This window comes from Mus musculus, chromosome 5, assembly GCF_000001635.26.
Source record: "Mus musculus strain C57BL/6J chromosome 5, GRCm38.p6 C57BL/6J".
In the NCBI taxonomy this organism is placed as follows: Eukaryota; Metazoa; Chordata; class Mammalia; order Rodentia; family Muridae; genus Mus; species Mus musculus.
Genome location: NC_000071.6, coordinates 149,698,950 through 149,715,022, shown reverse-complemented (window position 1 = coordinate 149,715,022; position 16,073 = coordinate 149,698,950). Strand labels below are relative to the sequence as shown.

The 16,073-nt window shown below is 44.7% G+C and overlaps 1 protein-coding gene across 3 annotated transcripts in view; it reads right to left on the bottom strand.

Moving 5' to 3' along the window:
• Window positions 1-16,073, bottom strand: part of B3glct (beta-3-glucosyltransferase) — an 84,500-nt gene that overhangs the window by 47,577 nt on the left and 20,850 nt on the right. For all 3 annotated transcript variants that reach the window (XM_030254627.1, XM_030254628.1, NM_001081204.2), the window contains 2 exons: window positions 11,705-11,744; window positions 5,594-5,703 (listed from right to left, as the gene is read on the bottom strand). In XM_030254627.1, the coding sequence (XP_030110487.1) occupies window positions 5,594-5,703; window positions 11,705-11,744 (150 nt within the window). The remainder of the gene's footprint in view (window positions 1-5,593; window positions 5,704-11,704; window positions 11,745-16,073) is intronic.

Here is a 16,073-nt window from a genome sequence, read left to right as displayed (position 1 = left end):
AAGTCTCAGCCCTCCCGCATCTCCAGCCTCACAGGCAAAACTGGTACAATACCAGGAGCAATACCACACAGGGTGGTGCTTCTTAAATGGCGGTACATGGACATTGTGGTTTTCACAAGCCTGTGGGTTGTCTACAGACTCCGACTGCGTGGGTACAGTAATGTGTATGCCCTATACTTCCAGTCCCCACCTAATGACTGTCACGCACAGTATCCAACAGTTACCATCTGCCTTTAAGTAATTAAAAGAGCCAGAATATCCCTTTTCTAGGTTCCTCCGTGACCCTTCACACCAGGGCAAGCCACAGCAGCAGCCAGCGTATAAAATAACACTTGGGAAAACCTGATAATTCACTGATTAGAAAAAGAAAATGATGCTTAAAAATTAGAAATTTCAAAGTGACTATTGGCCTGCATGTCAAACTCCATTACAAGCGGGAATGTTCTAGAACACAAGAAAAATGGTTTCCCTCCTCCTGCTGCCACTCGGAGCACACTACTAAATTTCACATAGAGCTGGCACAGGTGCCTGTTTCTTATTCCATCTGAAAAAATGGGGGGAAAAAATGTTTGTGCTTTTAATAAGACACAGTTTCAGCACCTTGAGGCAAAACAGGCCCAGGTAACGCCGCCAAGAGCAGCTAGAAGGAGCTGCTAATCACAGAACCGCTTCCATTTTTTGTGCCTTGATTTTTTTTGGGGGGAGGGGGGGCAGGCTTCAGAGAAGCGTGCAACCTGACAGGGGTAATGAATAAATAAACAGCAGTTTCTGGGAATCTGCTACTGTGGGAGGCACAGATATTTCCAGCTATCAGATAAATATTCAAATGATAAATGCTAACTGCTGGTCGCCCCTCACGGGGCAACTTTTAGGAACGCTCTCAGAAGGCGAATCTACAGACAGACGCACCGAGGGCCCCTTATCTGTGGTCCTTGCAAGCGCCCACCACAGCTCCAGCGAGACTGACAGCTTTTCCCTCTTCCGCTATCACAGCTCCGAGGCAGGCTGAGCTGCCAACGCGGTCCCAAAAGGATGTCAGTTCCTTGAAACAGTTTGATTCCAACGAGGGAGCGTCCCTGCTCCACAAGGCGAGGTTTCCTTGCTTGGTTGGTACAACTCAGCTATTAAATCTCACAAGATGGCCTTCTCTAAGTGCTCATGGAGTCCCAAGGCAAAGTATCTCGTCCCTGCCCCGCCCCTAGAGAACTGTCTACAGACCCGATGCTAGCTGTCAACTATTTTTAAATCTCTGAAGTGCCATTCACGGAATTAAACCAAAGTTTTAATCCCGTATGAGAGATAAAATGCTACATAAAGAGGAAAAGATCCAGTACCAAGCATAGCTGCAAATTCTGCAATCTTTTGATTGACAAAGCCTTGTTAATCCACGTTTGAACCAGCCTGAGGCATACACCACACTCCAGCGCTCCTCAGCAAATTAAGTCTGAGCATTACAGATCTGCCCTCCCTACTACAGCATTCACAGCTGAGCCCCAGCGGGGAAGAAATGTCAGGGTAACAGTAACAGTTGATCTTATAGTCAGAAGAGGGGTGTCTCTTTATCACTTTAGATTCTATTTACTATCACAGAAATTAAATTCTGGGGGCCCCGGGGAACTTACTTAACTACACCTCTTTAAATGTAAAACCAATATCGCCACCTAGTGGTCAGCGGGCTCCTAAGCCACTGAGGATGTAAATGAAACAACAACACACACAAAAATTAAATATAAACTTTAGAACTAAAGAGAAGCAAAAGGGCTAAAGGAGCCAAACGCTTCGGACAAAAGGAGCCACTTCTAAATGTGAAATGCTGAGATGGTACATCGATGAACACACAGTCTCTAATATTGTATTTGGCATTCCATCCAGGTACTAGGGGGTCAGGGACACAAGAAAAGTAAAGGTGAGCCCTGCCTCACTCTAGTGTGTGAGCATGGGACAGATAAACACAGGGACAAGGGCTGCCATGAAGAGGCCGTGGTGGAATGCCAGTCAGAACTCCAGGGATACGACGTCTACAGATGATGATAAAGTTTATTACACTAGACTAATGTCACTAGCCTGAACAAAAACGCTGATAGCTATGGGTTTTAGTTTGGTATCATTTTATTTTTAATGTGTATGTGTTTTCTGCCTGCCTGTGTATCTATGAATTACATACATGACTGCATGTGTGTGATTCATAGATATGCGTGCCCACGGAGGCCAGAAGTAGGTGTTAAATCCACTAGGAATGGAGTTAGAGACAGTTATGAGTCTCTATGTAGATCCTAGGAACCAAACCCAGGTCCTCTGGAAGAGCAGCCAGTGCTCTTAGCCTCTGAGCCAACTCCCTGGCTCCTGGCTATTCTTTTTGAACAAAGGAACTTTTAAAACGTAGGTAAGTAAAACAAGCCAGTCGGAAAATGACAATTACTCTAAGAATCGTCTCCCTCTAGGCCATTCATAGCAGTCGCACACAGAGACTGGAAGTTAAATGGAGGTCACTTGGGGCTACAGAAAAGGAGAGCAGGGAGTTGTTTAGAGGCTCACAGTATTAGTTTTATTAAATAAACAAGCTCTGGAGATATACGAGAATATACCTGATGTGACTGAACTGTGTCCTTGAGATATTCATTTGTGGGCTAGAGAGATGGCTCAGCAATTAAGAGCGCTGGCTCCTCTTGCAGAAGAGCGGGGTTCAGTTCCCAGCACCTACATGAGGGCTCTCAACCATCTGTAACTCCAGTTTCAGGGGATCTGACACCCTCTTCTGGCCTCTGGACTGTGTGCATGTGGTACAGACATACATGCAGACAAAAATGTTCATACACATAAAATTAAATAATCTTTTCTGTCACTTACTTTTAAAATAAAAGAAACCTCTTTTACAACAGAAAAGAAAGCCATTCAGAAAAAGTAGTGAATTTGGGGGACTCAGGGTAAGTCACACAAACACAGCTTGGTTCTGAGTGATCAGAAATTAATGGAATTCAACCTGTTCTCTGCCTTCAACATCTGTGGAGGAGAAAAATAAATGGGTAACGATCAATAACACAGAACAAAGCAAATACAACAGGTTTGTACAAGGTACAACAGGTTTGAACATGATACAGAAGTAGGAGCAGGAAGGAGTGGCTTACAACCATAGGTCAAGTTGGTACAGAGAGCCCAAGTATGGTGACACCTGCCCATAACCCCGGGACTTGGAAGGCAGCATTCTCTCACCCCTATACCATCACTGTGTGCACATAAACGGGTATGTGCACACACTCATGCAGTTACCCTCAGGGGCCACAAGGGGGCATCAAGTATGAAAGTGCTCATCATTCAAGCAGGAGGACCTGACTTCAGATCCCCAGCACCCAAGTAAAAACTGCCATGGCAGAATGTATCTGAAGCCCCGGTACTAAGAGGAAGACTAGGAACGGGGGCATCCTGAGGCCCAGTGGCCAGTCAGATTAGCCTTCTTGGGCTACTGAATGACCTCCAGGCCCCTGAGAGATCCTGTCACAAAAGAAGGAAAGAAAGGAGGGAGAGAGGAAAGAGAGGAAGAGAGGGTGGGAAGGAGGAATGGAAGAAAGGAAGAGGAGGACAGACTGCCCAGGAACTACACCAAGGTTACCCTCTGGCCAAACACACGCACAGGCCCAAATGTACACTCAGGCACACACATAAACACAGATACACACATATATACAGACACCTGTACATACATACACATATACACATGAATGTATACAAACAAACACATACACACATATATACACACAAATATTCATACATATATACACATACATATACATACACATATATAGACACCTATATATACACAAACATGTATATGCACACGTATATGCACACACATATATACACATGCATGTATTCACATACACACATATATATATACATATATACACGTACACACACAGAGGAATGGTGGAAGGTCACCACTGTTCTGCTGGGTCTTCTCTCTCTCTCTCTCTCTCTCTCTCTCTCTCTCTCTCTCTCTCTCTCTCTCTCTCTCTCTCTGAGCTCAGTGAGAGAACACACATGTATCTCCTGTGCAGGATGCTAATGCTCAATTCCCAGAAACAGAGCTAAATTACCAGAGACGTGAAGGGGCACACAGTCTCCATTCCTGATCACAACTGCTGGGTCTGTGGGAGCCTTGAGCCACCCTCCCCTGCAGCCTAGAATCAGTGCTAAGAATCCAGCGGCCAAAGCCCCAAAAGAAACAGGTACAGCTAGTCAAACAGTACCTTCCGTGTGTGTGTGTGTGTGTGTGTGTGTGTGTGTGTGCGCGCATATATGTATGCAGCATTTCAATATATATATGTATGCATATTTAAATATATATGCACATATATTTTCACGCCACACTTTGTGTGTGTGTGTGTACGCATGTATATATATATATATCCACATGTGTATGTATACAGCATTTTCATATATCTGTGTATGCATATTTACATATATATGCACATATATTTGCATGCCTCTCTTTGTGTGTTTGTGTGTGTGCTTGTGTGTGTGTCTGGGCTTCATAAAGAAAAATATCTTTCAGCCATGTTGATGCACACCTTTAATTCCAGCATTCAGGAAGCAGAGGCACAGGGATCTCTCTGTAGGCTAGCCTGGGCCACATAGTTCTCACTGTCTCAAAGGAAGAAGGAGAAGAAGAAATAGAAAGAGGAAGAGAAGAAGGAAGAAGGGAGGAGAAGGGAGAGAGGTAGAAGATGGGAGAAGAAGAAGGAGAAAGTATCTATGAACAGAGAGCAGATCCCTTATCTACAGCCTCAGCTCCCCAAGTTAACTGTGATTGAAAATAATAGATGGAAAATACCCGACATAACTGCTGGCTTTAAAAGCATGTGCTATTCTGAGACATATGTAAACTATTGGGCCTCTCAATGCCTTGCCAGGACACCCATCAGGCCTTGGTCCAGCATATCTTCCCAGTTAACACCCATCCACTGGTGACTAACAGCCATGTCAGGTACAGGGCTGTATTCTCATCAAATAAAAGGAGTGTCATATAAGAAGGCAGAGCTTCCTCGTTCAAAGCACCTGCATCATTCAGAACACCCTGAGCTGCAGTTCACACCTCTTTCAGATGTCATTAACATGCAGCTATATGTGTTTATTTTCTTCTCCCCATAATCCTTCTGGGATATTACATTATAAATCAGATCAAAGGTTCAATTAATGGTACCCAGTTAAAAAGAAAAACACGGATTAAGAGACTCGTAGAGGGTGCACTACACTAAGATTAATGAGAATGTTATTTCAACATGAAAATCGCCTTAGAACGTGTTGCCAAAAGTTTGCATGTTAATTATCCCTACTTCTTTTAGAATATCATTTCTTCTGTTTTAGACTAACAGTTATGACAAAGCCACAGTAGTCCTATACAGTTCCATAACTCATAATTAAATATATATGTAACATGAGAGAACATTTTTAGCAATAATCCACCTTAAATAAGTTTAGTGAGTCCCAAGAGTTAGTCTCACCTAAATAAAATTGATTTTTCTATAGATGCAGAAAACCATAAATATCTCAATATATACATAATTAGCCCTAGATACCTCTGGGCGTCTCTACGTACCTGTGTCAGATTTGCAGCCTGCTTTAAGATGTTTTTTTTCAACTGTTCTGCTCTCTTGGCATGAAAGGAATTACTTTGACTCTGGATGACAAACACGATTTCTTTTAAGTCTAAAACAAACAAAGAAAAACTTCTCAAGTTTTTTTTTTAAACAGTGATTAAAATAACCTTGAACATCAGCATAAGACCACAGTTATAAGGCAAAATTTCAGGCACTAGAACCCGAAGGGGAAAATCTACACTTTTAGAAACTTTATGTGTATGGGTATTTTGCCTGCATGTGTGTATATGTGCCACGTGTGTGCAGTACCCACAGAGGCCAGAAGGGGGTGTCAGAGCCTCTGGAACTAGAGTTAACAACAGTTGTGAGCCACCATGTGGGTGCTGAGAACTAAATTCAGGTCCTCTGCAAGAGCAGCCAATGTTCTTAGAGCAGCCAGTGTTCTTAGCCACTGAGCCATGTCACCAACCCTGGATTTTTTTTTATTTCTATAACTCTAAAGCCAAAATCTTTTCTACCTTTAAAGCCACATCCAAAACTTCTTTCCTAGAGGTGTCATGCAAACAAGCTCACCACACTAGACACAACCTTTAATAACAAACTATAGGTCTCCTTCCTTCTGCAAAATAAACCGCCACCTCATCCAGTGTCCTTCCAACAGTCCCAACATAATCGTACACTGCGCTATGGTATGAACTGTGCCTGCCACCAAAGATGTATGCCGAGCGGTAGCCCTCAGAACATGATCCTGTTCAAAACTCTTCCAGATTTATCAGGCTAACCTGGAATCATTACGAAGACTCCTATCCCAGTAAAACTAGTGTCATTACAGAGGTAGGGGAACTACAATTCAAATACTCAGGGCAAAGATGGGGTGAAAACACAAGAATTGTTATCTGCAAGCCAAGAAGGAGCCAGGAGATCTCCCCCCACATCCTTCAGATGTTAACCCTGAAGATAGCGTCACCTTGTGAACCATCTTGTTACATAACAAAAGCTTGGCACAATCAATTCATATGAAGGAAATGTCTCCTTTGGCTCACGTTTTGGTGGTCCCAACACATGCTCACTTAGCCCTGCCATCTTCTGTGAGCTTCATGGAAGGCAAAGTGGTGAGTGGCGCCCATTGTGGCTCGAATCTGAAACGTCCCTCACAGGCTCATTCGGAGGAAAGCTTGGTCCCAGCGGCCAGTGCTATCGTGGGCCGCTGTGGGAACTTTCGGAACCTTTCAGATCGTGTTAGGCCTGGTTGCAGAAGCAGGTCAATGGGGTCTTTGACAATTATCGCTGCTTGACTCCTGGCTCCTGGCTCACATCCTGCTTTCTGATTGGCTGTGACGTGAGGCGACTCTGTTTAGTCCCGCCTCAGAGAACACCCTCAGCCTTCAGCCAGACTGACTGAAATGTAAAGGGAGGAGCCCAGATAAACCTTCCCTCCTGTGAACTGTTTCTGCTAAGAACTGTGGTCACAGGGGCACAGAGCAACACAGGGCCTATTCACCTCATTGAAGCCCAAGGAGACAAAGAAAGGCACAGAGGCCAGCATTCCAGCATGAGTCCCTTCGAGGACATGGCCCCAAATCACCTAGCCTCTCCCCTCTTCACAGCTTCATCATTTCCTGACAGTGCTGTGGGCTGGTGACCAAGCCTGCAATACGTAGATTTTAAGAAAACATGCAATATCAAAGCTACAAGAACTTAGCAAATGAATATGCAATATTTCAAGAATGTTCCAGAGGAACTTTTACAGTGATACCTGCCTATGTCCCACGAGGTCACAGAATTTTCAAATAAACAAGGCTGTAAGCAAGGCACTAGCCTGGATTGGGTGTTAGCTCCAGGAAACTAGCCACAGCTATCCCACAAAAGCAGGGGCTAGCTGCGAGGGTTGCACAGAAGACAGTGTCCCGCAGCACACCGAGTGCAGGACCCACCTCAATACAGCTAGCCTTTCACAACTGCCGGGAAGACATCTCCACCCCCACCCCCACAAAACCCATGCTCGGGTCACTGTCGGGAGAAACACATCAGGCCTCCTCAGATCTGAAATTGGAACTAAGAAACACATGGAGCAGGGTACAGTGAGATACCATCTGTGGTCTCCAGCAGGGTTTATAGCAAATCAATGTGGGGTCCCTCCTGCTACCAGAGACCTCCATCTTTAACATTTTAGACCAAGGATGCTAACTCAACTTTCATTGTATTCTACTGTTTTTTTTTGTTGGGGGGGGGGGTCATCCCATTTGGTTCTAGTGTTCCGTTCATTTCTTCCCTTGTTCTAATAGTCACACAACTGATCGTTCCACAGGGAGCCATCTAGGTCCTAAAAATAATCAGAAATGCTCTCTGACTAAATAAAATTCAATAAATATTTTTATAAAAAGAAATTCTGAACAACCTACTGAATATGACCTAGTTCCTTCTCTTGTCTATATGAATAGGAACATTTCATGTATATGTTCTATTCTAAGCTGGCTTCTGGCTCCGTACATTGAGCACAGGGATAAGGTTAAAAGGGAGTCTTCTTTCTCAAGCAAAACATTATCTTTGATCTACCTGTAATATGGATATAAAAAAAAAAACAGTGGTCCTCAGCCTTCCTAATGCTGCAACCCTTTAACACAGTTCCTCATGCTGTAGTGAACTCCCGAACCATAGAATTATTTCATTGCTACTTGATAACTGTAGCGTTGCTACTGTTATGAATCGTAATATCTGATATTCAGGATATCTGATATGCCGCCCTTGTGAAGGGGTCATTTGACCCCTCCAAAGGAGTAGCAACCCACAGGTTGAAAAACACTGGTATAAACTAACATATCAAAGGCCCAATTATAAAAATGGCTTTTTGTTAGGCATGAAATAGGGGCTGGAGTGATGACTCAGTGATTAAGAGCACTTGTTATTCTTGCAGAGGACCTGGGTTCAGTTCCCAGCACACATGTGAAAGCTCAAAGCCATCTATAACTCTAGTTCTAAGGGATCTGACGCCCTCTTCTGGCCTCTGTGGGCACTGCACACACATGGTGCACAGACATACACACAGTCAAAACATTCATACCCATAAAATAAATTATTTTAAATAGTAAAAACAAAGGGATGGAATAATAAATAAGCTTAGGGGGATTTGCTTCCAAGTTTTAATTAAATTGAAGATGCATTTCCTAATGAGATGAACCCCACCCTCTCCGCCATCCTTAAGAAAGCATGTGGAAAGAAAAACTGGAAGCAACCTGAGTTATCTACCAGCAACATATATAAACCAGAATACTACATAATAGAAACCAACTAGCATGGGACTAATTAGCTATCACTAATTAATTAAAACAGTAACTAAGACTACATGTGTAAATCTAGATATTCTAATCTCATAGGTAGAATGTTATTATACTGCCAAAATACAAAAAAAAAGGAAAATCACAAATTATAAGCAGAAATACACACCATGTAGATAATACTGTTTGAATTTAACCTGTTGCTGTGATAAACATCATAACCAAAACCAACAAGTGGAGGAAAGGGTTAATTTGGCTTACAGGTTACAAGCTATCTTCCGGGGAAGCCAGGGCAAGAACTCAGGGCAGGAACCTGGAGGCAGGAACTGATGCAGAGACCATGGAGAGACACTGCTTAGTGGCTGGCTCTCCCTCGCTTGCTCAGGCTGGCTTCTTACACAGCCCAGACACCGCCCACAGTGGGCCAAGCCCTTCACAGCCAGTTAGCAGCCAAGAAAATGGCCCATAGACATTCCCACAAGCCAATCTGATAAAGACAGTTTTTCAGCTGATGTTCCCTCTCTCTGGGTATCTCTAGCTTGTGCAAAATTTATAATAAAAGCTACCCGGTTACACACTGCATATGTGTCACTTAAAGGCATAAAAGATTCCATGGGTGACAAACATAACTGGGGATACGGCATAAAAGCTTCCCGTTCTCTGAGTAATGTTTTCCTTCTTAACCTGGATGGTGGATACGTGGGCATCCTTGCATTAGTCCTTACAGCGTCTCATAAGTCCAAATTATTTCCTAATAGATGCTGTACTACAACAATCCACCTGTCAAAAGGCTAATCCTATGCTCACCACCGTAGCAGCCCTGAGCTCCACAGCTCAGCAAAGCAGTCACTGTTCTTCCTCCCCAGGCAACAGATTCTCCACGCAGGGAAAAGACTGTTCTAGAAAAACAAAAGCAAATTCTTCCCCTTTCAGGCACCTCCGCCGTGTGAGTCGTGCTCTTGCTTGACTTTCTCACATAGCTGAGATCATACTGGCCCTTCCTTTCCCGTGGACTAGGATTATGTTCTCTGTGCACTCGGTCTACATCTTGAGTAACCTGCTCAGGGTCGGGAGCACGAAACGTCACGGAAGCATCAGAGCCCGGTGCAGAGCCAAGGCCTGACCTGGACCACACAGAACTGGGTGAAAAGCCAGAGTCGCTCATGGGTGATATGGGAGCACAGAAGACAGTGGGGCCAGGTCACAGAGGGACCTGATGCATTCCTTCCGAAGGGCTGTAGCTTCCTGCACAGTGGTACACAGAGGACAGTAGCCATGGAAGAAGGGGGGGCTACTACAGAGCCACAGCCGGCCTTATCTCTGCAGAATCCCCATGCCAGCAGGAGTCCGGAAACACTTCCGGTGGTGAAGTTAGACCGTGGGCGGCTCAGCCAACTCAGACCATGAAGGATTTATACGCATGCTAAGATGCCAGAACTATGTACTACCTGGCTTCAAACTGGAAAAGGCATCGGGAGCCACGTAGAACCCGAGGCGTCAATGCCTTCCCATGGGGATCCCGTCCTGGGGACAGATGTATATGGGAGAGCTATCTGGGACATGAGGCATGGATTGTGGGGACAGATAAAGGAAAAGGGACTGGTGGATAATGAATGATAGGTTAACCACTCTGGAAAAGAACCAGATTGATCTAGTTTGTTGCCGGTAGGAGTGCACATGCTGTTCTTTACATCTGAAATAAGAAAAATTTCTACCTACGACCTGAGCACTCCCGTGGTGAGTCAGCCTCTGGCTGAGTCCAGAGCCCATGCGCTGATCTCCACAGCCTTCTCCGGCATGCCACGCAGCCTTCTCCAGAATTCCACGCAGCCTTCTGACTCTCTGCTGCCCGAGTGGGCGACAGAGCTTCAAGAGGTAAGTCCCCTCTTTCCTGCAAGCTTTGGTGCTCTTTTCTAAACTCACTACAGTCTGCCATCAGCTAACATGTCCATGACTCTAAATGACAGGCAGCATTTGTCGTCCAATAAAAATGGATGGATGGACCAGAAAATACTTCACATAGATCAAAAGCCATGGGCATATTCTCCCAAGGTCTACATGACTGCAAGCTTTAGGCTAGCCAAAAACAACAAAACATACCTCATATGTATAGCCAAAAAGGAAAATCCACCTCGCTAGTCTATACAACTTATAACAAATACACACAAACACATTCCTTGCTGGGTCTGGGTGGTGGTGGTGCATATTTTTAATTCCAGAACTCAGGAGGCAGGAACAGGTGGATCTTTATGTGTTCAAGGCTAGCCAGAACTATATGTATATATATATATGTATGTGTGTGTGTGTGTGTGTGTGTGTGTGTGTGTGTGTGTGTGTGTATCTGGGACTAGAGAAATGGCTTAGTGGTTAAGAGGACTGGTTGCTCTTCCAGAGGACCCAGGTTCAATTCCCAGCACCCACATGGCAGCTCACAACCCTTTTATGATTCCAGTTCCAGGGGATCTGACACCTTCACACAGACATACATGCAATCAACACACCAATACATATAAAATAAAATTAGATAAATCTCTTTTTAAAAATCATTGTTGGAGATGATTCGGGGCTGACTATGCAACCATGGGGCCTTGAGTTTGGATCACCCAGAACCCACAGAGAAACAAGACTCATTAGGCAGAGATAGAAAAGCCTAGGACAAGATGGCTGACTAGGCTTGATGAGGCAGCCGTTCAGAGAGGTGCCCTGCTTCAGCACATAAAGCAGAGAGCAAATGAGGACATGTGCGTACACGCATACCTGCACACATGTGCACCCATACATATGCAAACATAATATACCATAGACACATAACAATAAGAAAAGTCCACTACTTACCTATGTCATGTCTCCCCGGTAGACTACTCTGCCTCAAATCCTGTATTTAAAAATGAAAGAGACAAGGATGAATGCCATCATTTAGCTGAACCAGCAATACGCTGAATAAAGATGAATAATCTGCATTAACATGTGGCAACAGGGCTTGAGGATGGAGCTAAATGCTATCCTAAAGTAAGGAGGCTGGAACAGAAGGGGGCAAAGCAGGGACCATAAGCAACTGCATTGCTCTGGAAGTTCTGTGACAAGGCTGTGCCTTTAAGATGGCTTTATTTTTATTTTAAGTGGGTGGGTGGCCTGCAGGTACAGATGTGCACCATGTGTGTGCAGTACCTACTGTGGCCTGAAGAGGGAGCCAGATTCCCTACAACTGGAGTTACAGATGGTTGTGAGCTGCCACACTGGGGCTGGAAACCAAAACCAGGTACTCTGCAAAAGCAGCCAGTGATCTTAACCCCTGAGCCATCTCTCCAGGCTGGGTTGTGCCCTTAGTGCATGACCTTAGGCAAGTCATTTATTTGGGCTAAAAGCTTACTCCTCCTATATAAAGCTGCATTTGGGGAAAGTTAGTTCTAAAGACCTCGTCAAGGGCAGGACTCGCCTCAAGATGAAAAGGTCTCCTAGCTCTTGCCTTTGCTGAGCTCAGACATGATGTGTGGCGGTTTGAAAGGGAATGTCCCCTCCTCCCATAGGTTCATATGTTTGAACACCTGGTCGCCAGTTGGTGGAGCTGCTGGGAAGGATTATGACATGTGGCCTTGTTGGAAGAGGTGTGTCACTCTGAGGTTTCAACAACCCTTCCCAGTGCCTCTCTGACTCCTGCATTGTGGATCAGATATAAGCTCTTAGCGACTGATCTACTGCCATGCCTGCCTGGCTGCTGCCATGCTCCCCGCCATAATGGTCATAGGCTCTGGAGACCATAAACTCCTAATGAAATGCTTTCCTTTATAAGTTGCCTTGGTCATGGTGTTTTGCCCAGCAATAGAAAAGTAACTGAGACATGATGTCATAGAGAATGTTAACACATCATTCCTAAAGTACCACAGGGGGTCTTGGTGGAGGACAGGTGACAGCAACTTCTGTGGCTTGAATGTGTCTCTTAAGGCATGCGTTAAAAAGCCTTCCCCATCAGGCAACGCGGCAAACCAACTTTAGTCCTAGCACTGAGGAGACAGAGGCAGGCAGATGTCTGAGTTCAAGGCCAGTCTGGTCTACAGAGTGAGTTCCAAGACAGCCAGGGCTACACAGGAAAACCCTGTCTCAGGAAGCAGGGAGGACACCATTCCCAGAGTCCAGAGAGGTGACTCAGTGATTATGAGCATTTGCTGCTCTTGCAAAGAATCTAGGTTCCGTTACCAGCACGCTCACAGTCATCTGCAACTCCAATTTCATGGGAACTGATCCCTTTCTGGATTTCACAGGCACTGTAAGCACACAGTGCATGTACATGCGTGGAGACAGCATTCATACACATGAAAGAAAGAAAGAAAGAAAGAAAGAAAGAAAGAAAGAAAGAAAGAAAGAAAGAAAGAAAGAAAGAAAGAAAGAAAGAGTGAGAGAGAGAAAGAAAGAAAGAAAGAAAGAAAGAAAGAAAGAAAGAAAGAAAGAAAGAAAGAAAGAAAGAAAGAAAGTGAGAGAGAGAAAGAAAGAAAGAAAGAAAGAAAGGAGGGAGGGAGGGAGGGAGGGAGGGAGGGAGGGAGGGAGGGAGGGAGGGAGGGAGGGAGGGAGGGAGGGGAACATCATCCCCAGCTCTTCAGCGTTGAGGTGGAGCCCTCACAAGGTAATGGATTCACAGTGAGACTGTGGAAGCACGCTCACTCTCAAGAGCGCGTCTGTCACAGTCGCAAGTCCAGCCCCCTCTTTCTCTCTGGCACATGCTCCTTTGCCGTTCTTCTTTCCCCTATGGAATGACTCAAGCCAATAAGGCCTCCACTCCTCTACCTTGAACTTTCCAGCCTCTAGAACTATAAGAAATAAAGGCCAGTTCTTTATAAGTCACCCAGTCTCCAGCCTTTTGTTATAGTAACACACAGTCACTAGGACACTTGGGCACAAAAGGGTGCCTCCCGGCTGGTGAGCCCCAGTCACTCAAAGCTAGGCATAGGCACAGAGATGACTTGATCCTGACCCTGAGTAATTCACAGGAAACCTGCAAATTCACTGACAAAGTACAAAGTGTCGACAGCTCAACTGATTGCTCCTTTTTACATTTTTGGCAGCTCCGTGGTATAATTATGGCAATGAGACACTTACCAGCATCATTCGATTTTCTTACAGGCTAAAATAAGAAATGCATTTGTGAACCTTTACCAACAAAATCTGGAACTGCTTCAAAGCTAAGGCCAGGCCACAAAGAGGAATGGCCTTTAAGAATGCCAAGGGGACCAGGAGACAGGACGGTCTGAGACAGAGCAGAAGACAGAGATGTGACTGGTGGGTTGCATTTTATGAAACTCTCCTGGCCTCAGGAGTACTAAGGCTGCTGAGTTGGGAAGATTCCACAATGGATGCTGATCTGTTAGACCTCAAGTCCAAACAACCCACCACTCACTGAATCAGATGAAACAATTAACTTAGGAAGAATCTACTGAGACTGGGAAGCTCAACCCCTCTGACGGTGTCACGCCAAGCCTGGTTAGCATCCCAAGCTGTCCCAAGAGTCCACACCTGATCAGGGGACCCTCCACTCTCAGTGTAGCTGTGCTGGGCACAAAGACACCATGGGCTCCCACCATAACTACTTCCTGTCCCTGATTAAAGGGCTTGCTCAAGTCACAGAACCAGCTATCCTGTGTGGTTCGTGGGAAAACAACATTTAGATGAAGAAATAGGGCCAGAGGTGATTACAGCTAATGTTCCCCCTGTTTCCAAATAAGACAATCCTTTCTCTCAGAAAACACGAAGGGATTTCCCAGGGCTCGTTAGTCACTGGCCACAAAACCAGGATGAAGACCAGGTCTTCCTAGTTCTGTTCCTTCTCACACCACCAGCCTGGAGGTCTTTCCAAACACAGTTCAACACTCATGTGCAGCCAGGGTCACCAGCAACAATGGAAAAGATGAAAGCCCTCCAGACCCAGGGCTTCCAGACAGCGTAATTCCAACAGCCCTGGACTGGGCTTTCCTCCCCATAGCTCTGTGGCCCCAAAGAAAACCAACCCCGATCACATGTCTTCCTATCTGGTCCTAAGCCCTGTAGTTCAGTGGCTGACACGTGGCTAAGAAGTGATTGGCTTCTTCAAGCAACTCAATCTGTAAACGGAAAAAATAAATAAAATAAATAGCCAAGGAGTGTTGAGTTGGGTGATTTGAACAGAGCCAATACAGCCGTGAGTAATTTCCCCTTTGAGGAAGAAAATTGGGCTAAATGAAGTTGCTGACAGAAAATTTAAAACCCTGTCTTCTGCTTCCCTCGTGAAAAGGCTTAGTTTTTCTGAGGAGGAGAGCGGGGGTTTGCTTTATGATCGCTGGTGCCACGAGTTTCTTCCACGGGCTATCAATATTAATCAAAACCGGGCTCACTGTCAAGACTGCGTATCAGTCGCTGTCAGACAAGAGAGCCGTTATTAGTGCATCTCTCCCACACGCAGCTCCCAATCACACACCACAAGACATGACCAAGCCCACATTTCTACTTGGCTTTCTTTTTCTTAAGCCTCAGAGATTTGAACAACTCCAAATGCAATGCTTAGTTTGGAAGTTCCTTACATAAAGATGATAGGAGAGACCAGTGGTTAAAAGATCTTGTGGAGGACCCTGCTTCAGTTCCCAGCACCTACCCGTAACTCCAGTTCCAGGGATCTGACGCCCTCTACTGTACTCTACAAGCACATGCATGCATGTGGTACAGGCACATATACATGGGCAGAGCACACACATAAAAAGTAAAATTTAAAAATCATTTTTAAGTATGTATAACTTCCAAATTCATTAAACAAAATTTTAATTAGCTGCTGATAATCCTTTTGTAACACTTTAAACTCTTTATGAGAAAGCCTCACTCCAGTCAAACGCACACGTTGTAATTAAAGCAGTGTCCGGGCTGAAAATACAGGACTCAGAACATTTGAACTTGAACTTGTAATGATCCTGTGTCCTTGGTAAAAATCACATAAATGCTTTCAGGCTAAATCCCCTCTGTTTAACTGGGAATATCTTTTTTTTTTCTTAGCAACAGCAGTGTCATTGAGAAGATCAAATTAAATAAAGTGTATCCAAATGCTTTTATTAGCCCTAAAGAGTCTTAACATCATAAGAAATTATTAGCATTATTTTCGCTTTGGAGGGATCCCATAGCACAGTCAGATAATGCTCTTTTGAGAAAAGAAATACTCTATTCGAGATACTTTTACACTAATTGTGGAGTA